The sequence below is a fragment of the Sinocyclocheilus rhinocerous genome, unplaced genomic scaffold (assembly GCF_001515625.1).
Source record: "Sinocyclocheilus rhinocerous isolate Xijiao unplaced genomic scaffold, SAMN03320098_v1.1 scaffold532, whole genome shotgun sequence".
Lineage (NCBI taxonomy): Eukaryota > Metazoa > Chordata > Actinopteri > Cypriniformes > Cyprinidae > Sinocyclocheilus > Sinocyclocheilus rhinocerous.
Window position 1 is genome coordinate 122,435 of NW_015642820.1, and position 8,094 is coordinate 130,528.

At 34.6% G+C, this 8,094-nt stretch overlaps 1 protein-coding gene across 1 annotated transcript in view; it reads left to right on the forward strand.

The window, feature by feature from the left end:
• cdk18 (cyclin dependent kinase 18) overlaps positions 1-8,094 on the forward strand; it is a 92,564-nt gene that overhangs the window by 78,310 nt on the left and 6,160 nt on the right. The window contains exons 12-13 of the mRNA XM_016573809.1: positions 2,013-2,118; positions 2,316-2,358. Coding sequence (XP_016429295.1) covers positions 2,013-2,118; positions 2,316-2,358 — 149 coding nt within the window. The remainder of the gene's footprint in view (positions 1-2,012; positions 2,119-2,315; positions 2,359-8,094) is intronic.

The following is an 8,094-nucleotide window of genomic DNA, read 5'->3' on the forward strand; positions in this document are numbered from 1 at the left end:
TTAGTTACATTTCTCATTTTAATTAGATATGTTTTAACTAGAATTTGTCTAGTTAAAACAACTATACACAACCATTCAAAAGTTAGTTAGTTTTTTTTTAATGTTTTTAAAATATGTATTTTGCTCACCAAGTCTGCATTTATTTGATTAAAAAGAGAGTAAAAACACACTCTAAAAAATGCTGGGTTAAAAACAAGCCAATTTGGGTTATTTGGCAACCCAGCGCTGGGTAAATGGACAGAACACATGCTGGGTTATTTTGACCCAGCTGGTTTGGTTAAATGTTTTTACCCAACATGCTTGGTTGTTTTATTTAAGTCAACTATTATTTAAAAATTATTATATTGCTGGCTTAAAATGGTCTGGAAATTAAAAAAAACACACACAGTATTACTAGAGGCAACAGCAATAATCAAAAGATGAACATTTATTATTAAGCAAGAACACCCATGGACAAAATACAAGACAAATTGAATTTATTTGGGTGAATACAGCATAGTTTACAATATTACATACATTTATACTTGTTTAACAAGCATTTTAGACATAAAAAATATAACATTTAAAAGAAGCATTTTAATTTAAATGTATTCAACCGTTCTCTGTAATCGCTTTTTACCGAAATAGTGGTAATTCTCGTGCTGTTGTGTCGCCGAAATTTGAGCCGGTGAAGGGCTGCTGTTCGCGGGGGAACTGCGAACTTTAGACCGCGACCTCGCGTTTCACTCGTAGCTGAGAGATGCCGTGACTGACTCCAAAGCCTGCCCATAAACAAACAGCACTGAGATTAGAGAACGTATTTTAACGTCAAATTAAATTAAACTGAGTATTATAACAAATAAAATCAAATACAATTTTAATGAATAAAAACTAATGTTATGCAAGGCAAAAGGCGTTTCCATCATGCGAATTGACCGCTGCTGACTGACATCTCGTCCTTATGTTGCATTTACAGCACAGTAAAGACTTTATAAATTAAATAAAATGTACACAAACCTGTATTTTGCTGAATAAGTGCACCAAATCGGCAGCGGCGCTGAGAACCGCTCTCTCCTGTAGTGGACCCAAAAAGCCTGCGATCTCACTTTAACTCAGCAGCTGGGTTGTTTTGTTGGAGACAGGCTCAACCCAGCGGTTGGGTAGAAAAAAAAAGAACCCAGCATTAAAAATGACCCAGCAGCTTAGTCACAGAAAAACTACCCAGCACCTGGGTAAAAAAAATATTAAAAATAACCCAATAAAATGACCCAAAAGGTTGAACCCGGCATTTGGGTAAAAACCCAGCATTTTTTATAGTGCCGTAATATTGCTAAATATTATTACAATTTTAAACAATTGTTTCTATTTGGATATATTTTAAAATGTAATTTATTCCTGTGATGCAAAGCTGAATTTTCAGCATCATTACTCCAGTCGTCAGTGTCACATGATCCTTCAGAAACCATTCTAATATGCTGATTTAAAATTAAAACCTTTAGTAACAGTATAAATGTTACTTTTTTTGATAAATTTAATGTGGCCTTTGTGAATAAAAGTAATAATTACTTTCAAAAAAGAAAATATATAGGACAAGACCAGACTGACATCTGAAGGGAAAAATTATTACAATGAATGTAATGTTCAACATTTGCCATTATAGAAATCACACACATACACAAAAACATGTAGACTTTCTTTGTATCCAAAACTACTTGTTTCAACTTTACTACTGAGTGACTTCCTGGCACACTCTCAGACTGAGTGATTACATGCTCCTCAAAAGCGCTTGTTCCAGCAACCAGCTGTAAACATGACAACCTGTGCAATTTGATTCAGAAGCTGTGCAAAGCCAGCCAACCGGATCGGAGCTTGCCAGATCAACAAAACATCTGCTATTTTTTATGCAATATGCATCAGGCAGTCAGTGAACGGGCTGTGGGTGGTCGTGGGTGCACCGTCTGAGGCTGAATGGAGGTCTAATTATTTCACTGTAGGACACATACTAAAATACTTTCACTTTTTTCCATAACCAGGCACCCCAACTGAGGAGACCTGGCCCGGAATCACAGCTAATGAGGAATTTAAATCCTACCTGTTTTCTCAGTACAGAGCACAAGCGCTCATTAATCATGTGCCCAGGTACCACAGAAACACCACAAACTAACTTGCAAGCAACAGGACTAGCTTTCGGCTTCTTTAAATAAAACGTACAAAAACAAACACACCTGTATGTATAAATAACAACAGAGCGCTATGTTTTGGAGACTTTGCATGCTATGAATTATAGATGGTGAATATTGTAATATAAAGCATGTTTTTTTTTGTTTTTTTTAAAGGCTTGACACAGAGGGAATAGATCTTCTTACCGCTTTATTGCTGGTAAGTGAAATAATCTTGAATAAAAAGTTGGATTATTCTGATTTGAGCTAGAAACATACTTTATGCAAGTATGCAAACACAAATTTGAAGCCTCAGCCAATGCACCACAAGTGTGAGTATTTCTGGGTTGTTTATAATTAAAAGTCCTGCATTGTACAATTTTATTTTATTTTTTTGGTTATAAAATAAACCATGACATTAATTTCAATGTTTAGAATATACACCATTTCATAATTACTAAAGCAATAGTTCACCCAAAAACAACAATTTGCTGAAATTTAACTCTCTGGCCATCCAAGATGTTTGAATCTTCATCAGAACAGATTTGGAGAAATGTATCATTACTTTGCTCACTAATGGATCCTCTGCAGTGAATGGGTGCCGTCAGAATGTCAGGCACGAATCATTATAGCGTTATCAAAACACAGGTAAACAAACGCAGGCTGACACCTCCACGCTTCACTCAGGTACAGGCAAGAGTAAGGACCTTTCAGAGGAATATTGTTCAAGATTATGTTGGGGGAATGACTGAACAAAGAGGGGTGCCACAGGCTAAAGACTCAATGCTGATCACAGCGCTCTGACTGTAGTCTACAGTATACGTTGCATATACAGTAATGTTGGCGTGAGGTGGTGTTTTAAAATGAGGAGGCAGTTATATACATACATACATACATACATACATACATAGGCCTATATATATGTCCCTGTTACACTTAATGTTGTCACATTTTCCTGGTTAAATAAATATTACATAAAAGAGAGAACACACTCCAGACCATCAATTAATGTCATGTAAAACAAAAACTGCATCTTTGTAGGAAACAAATACATCATTAAGATGTTTTAACTTTAAACCGTCGCTTCTAGACAAAATACAGTCCATTATGTTGTCCTCTCACAGCATATTTGTTTAAAACTGCACATATTTTTCTCCTGATTCAGACAAGAAAAATTTTCCTCCTGAGAAAGCAATATTATGGATAGAGGACTCATACTTTGGCCGAAAGCAATGGTTTGAAGTTAAAAATATGTTAATGATCTAATTGTTTCTTACAAACCCGCAGCTTTTTGCTTCATAAGATGTTAATTGACAGACTGGAGTCGTGTGGATTACTTGTGGATTATTGTGATGTTTTTATCAGCTGTTTGACTCTCATTCTGACGGCACCCATTCACTGCAGAGGATCCATTGGTGAGCAAGTGAGATGTAATGCTACATTTCTCTCAATATGTTCCAATGAAGAAACATCACTGCACTTTCATTGCATCTACATCTACACTTTCATTGCACTTTTAATTCTTTATACCCTCCTAAATATTTAAAATTTCCAGCACATATCCTCGGTAAAAAAATAAAATAAAATAAGTAAGCGTCAAGCCCTTTATTTAGGTACTTGCACATTCTTACTGAAAACATATTATCTGAGGTGCACTGTTCTGTCAATAGTTATCTTTCCTTTTCTTGGAATGTTGAGAAGGAGCCAATAAGATATGAGATAATAGATTTACACAATATGAGGATTTGCCAGTCTATATCAGATGTCAGAAACAACAGCCCTGCAGGGCTGGACTGAGAATAGTCCTAAAACACACACATACCTAGCCAGCAGTGGTATTGTGTTCAGAAACGCCCTGCTGAAGAAGGAGGTCATCGGAGGACAACATATGGCAGAATAGCAGGAAGACAATATTTCTGGTAGCACAGCATGGATAAAACAGGAAAATTACTGCCTATTTTGATAGACAAATGTGAGTAAGTCATGTCTATACATCTGATAAAGTGTCCATTTATTGTTAAAAACACTGCTGTCTTAACAGATGATAACAATAATGCACCTGTAAATACAGCCATGCATGCAATTCTGTTGACATCTGCATAATAAGAGATCAATAATCCGATAATACTGATATTCACACTTTTCTATTGGTTAATATCAGGTCATACTGATAAATGTCTCCAACTCATCACTACAACATGCTATAATTTATGTAAAAGCTGCTCATTCTCAGCCGAGAAACACGTATCGGCAGCATTTTTTGTACTGTTATAAGTATTATTATTATTATTATTATTATTAATAACAATATTAGACTCAGACTCAGAATGGTCACAAATATTAATATTTTTAACACTGTGTTTTTAGCCCTGTGTTACTCTAATTATTATGCATCGTGTCAAAAATCTAATAATTATTAAAAATCAGATGAAAAAAACCTTCTAATTAAAATGACTAAATAATAAGCAATTATATTTATGCAAAGATGTTTTGCAATCAGAATGTTCACAAATTAATCTTACAAATGTATGTTTTACTAACACAAGCCCCTAGTCTTCTAATAGTCTAATCATGTATATGTATTATCAATAATATGAATTAGTGTCAAAATTTAGAAATTATTATTACAAATAAGATAAATTAAAAGATCAATTATTAATAAATTAAACTGAATAATAATTATAATAATAAATCAGAATAATCTCTAATAAAAAAAAATCAATTATTGTGGCAAAACTAAGCAATAAAATAATAACAAAAAAAATAGATCAACTACTAATCAATTAAAAATGATCTGTACTATTCAATTAAAATCAATCAATCATAACTAAAATCCATATCAAACAAAAAAGAAGAAAAAAACAATATCGGTCAAGCTCTAGCATTAGAACAGACATTTATGTATGATTTCTAACAAGCTCACAGCACATGTGCAGAGACTCAGAGGCCAGTGAGATGCTGTTTAATGCCATGGAACTGCAACTGTCTTCAGTTCCCACAAATCCCCGGGTGAAAAAAGGGCCTTGTTAAGAGTTTCACTGCCAAGACGGAGTGAGCTCAGAAGCTAATTATGGTGTCAACTTCCCCTCTCTGCCTGCTCTCCTCCAGGTCCAATTAGTTTGATACAGGCAGGGGTGTCAGGCACGAATCATTATAGCGTTATCAAAACACAGGTAAACAAACGCAGGCTGACACCTCCACGCTTCACTCAGGTACAGGCAAGAGTAAGGACCTTTCAGAGGAATATTGTTCAAGATTATGTTGGGGGAATGACTGAACAAAGAGGGGTGCCACAGGCTAAAGACTCAATGCTGATCACAGCGCTCTGACTGTAGTCTACAGTATACGTTGCATATACAGTAATGTTGGCGTGAGGTGGTGTTTTAAAATGAGGAGGCAGTTATATACATACATACATACATACATAGGCCTATATATATGTCCCTGTTACACTTAATGTTGTCACATTTTCCTGGTTAAATAAATATTACATAAAAGAGAGAACAAATAGAATTCCATTTTGTATTTTATTATTATTATTATTTTTATTTTTTTTAATATTTTTAATACTAATTATACATTTCATAGTGTTTTTATGCATTTTTATATTTATTCCAAAATAATAACTAAAGGTAGTAACAATTTGAACAATATTTTGGAAACAATTTACAATAATGTTCCTTTAGTTAACATTAGTTAACTACTTTAGCTAACATGAACTAAGAATAAACAATAGCCTACTTCTACAGCATTTATTAATCTTAGTTCATATTAATTTCAACATTTACTAATGCACTATTAAAATCAAAAGTTGTGTTCGTTAACATTAGTTTATGCACTGTGAACTAAAAATGAACTGTATTTGTATTAACTAAAGTAAACAAAGATTAATAAATACTGTAATAAATGTTCATTGTTTGTTCATGTTAGTTAACACATTAAATGACACCTTATTGTAAAATGTTACCAATATTTTTTATTTGTGAACTGATGTTCAGCTGTTCTTTTTAATAGTCAACTTATTTCGGGTCATCATCATAAAAGCTCTGTAAACACTGCCACAGACACAAAGATATATCTTTCATTTCATCACGCTGAATGCTCACTAAAAACTGACGCAGTCATCACGTTTTCAGACCATTTAAAGTTTTATTTTGATGTGACACATAGTAGTGGTATCTAAGCGGGAGAGCTGTTTACTTACTTTATAATTAGTCAATAACGCCATCATTTTCTTCATTCAGACCGAGAGCTCACACGAAAAGAGGCGAAATTTATTGCATAAACCAATCACATTCAATCATAACCGATCATATCCAATTATAACGCGATGGAGGCATTGCCTCCTCTCACGTGACTTTCCCCCATTCATTCTCTATTACAACCCAAAAAAGTCACGGCACGCAAAGGGGTCTCTGTTGTACTGTTGTAAGTCTATGGACTGAAGGGAGGCAAGCCGCCGCTGTAACTTTACCTGCGGGTGCCACTGTTGGACAGCATTACTTAATAAAAACGAGTGACTTTTATACTTTTAATGCCATATTTAGTAATATTTGCAATATCGATTATTTGTGACCCTCAAAGTCTCAAAATCTAATTATGAGATAACAAGCATCAAAGTTTGATTTCAACCATTAATTTCACTATAACTTCAATCTTTGACATGGCCCTACTCAGTCAATATTAAAGATATAACGGTTACATTTTCACAGAATGTTCTTTACCTTATGAAGGATGATTTTATGCAGAAAACAGTAAATCACAAAAAAAAAGACTTTAGCTGTGTTTTCACAGAAAGGGTTAAATTTTGTCATCCAATTTTTTGAGGAGACACTGCCTCCCTTGCCTCCTCGGAGGGAACGCCCCTGAGAGTGAAAAAAAAAGGATTGTTTTTTTCTGCTGGCTTCATGTTATTTTTGGATCTAGGCACCAGACTAACTTTGTGACTTGATATTGGACATCTGGCACTGCTCCTCTTCTGTGACTTGAAGGCAATATATAAGACAGACAGACAGACAGACAGAGATAGATAGATAGATAGATAGATAGTAGGGATGCACCGAATGTTCGGCAACCGAAATTATTCGGCCGAAAATAGCAACAAAAAAAAAAGCTCTTTCGGTGTTCGGCCGAATAAGCGAAAAGACCGAATAAATTGTACCGAACAATGATATGAAGCGATCAAATAGCAAGCAGCGCAGAGTGAGAGACGCGCACTCTTTATTATGCAGCACACACGTCAGCAGTGTGGAAGCATTTAAACTGTCGGAGAAAGACGCAAAAATCATTACAAGCACCGACAGCGAGAGACTGTTTAGGACTGCATCGCATGTCTAAAATGAGGAGAGGAAGGGGTGATTGTTGCTGGTTACTGTATGATGATTGAAATCGCGAAATGGCCTTAAACAATTAGTAAATAAACTGCAGAACGTTATGTTTTCTAATACAAGTACGAGTTGCATGTATTCTGACAGTTCTCCACAAACTATCTGCACTATCTGCTTATAAACCAGGGTTCAAAGTCCAAAATGCAAGGGAAATCTGCGCTGAAACAGTGTTGTTCGTCAGTTGCTCAGTCACATTTTTATGAATTTTTACAAGGCATGTGTCAATGAGATACGTACGACGTATTCGTAATGAGACTCATTTATGAATCTGTTGTTAACAAAAATAAGCATTAAGGTCTTCCTGCGCGTTTCCGCCAAAATAAAAGTTGAGAAAAAGCAAGAACTCTTATCAACATTCATAAATGTTAGTATTGTAATTTTACTGTTGTTCTGTCAAATAAAATTAGTAGTAAGACAATAATAATGTTAATAATCATTACAACAGCTCTGTTTTAATACATTTATTATAACATTCACACACAGTGTTCAAATTAGGATCTGTAATATTTTCTAAGGTTTTAAAAGAAGTCTCTTCTCAGCAAGGCTGCTTTTAATTGTACAGTAAAAAA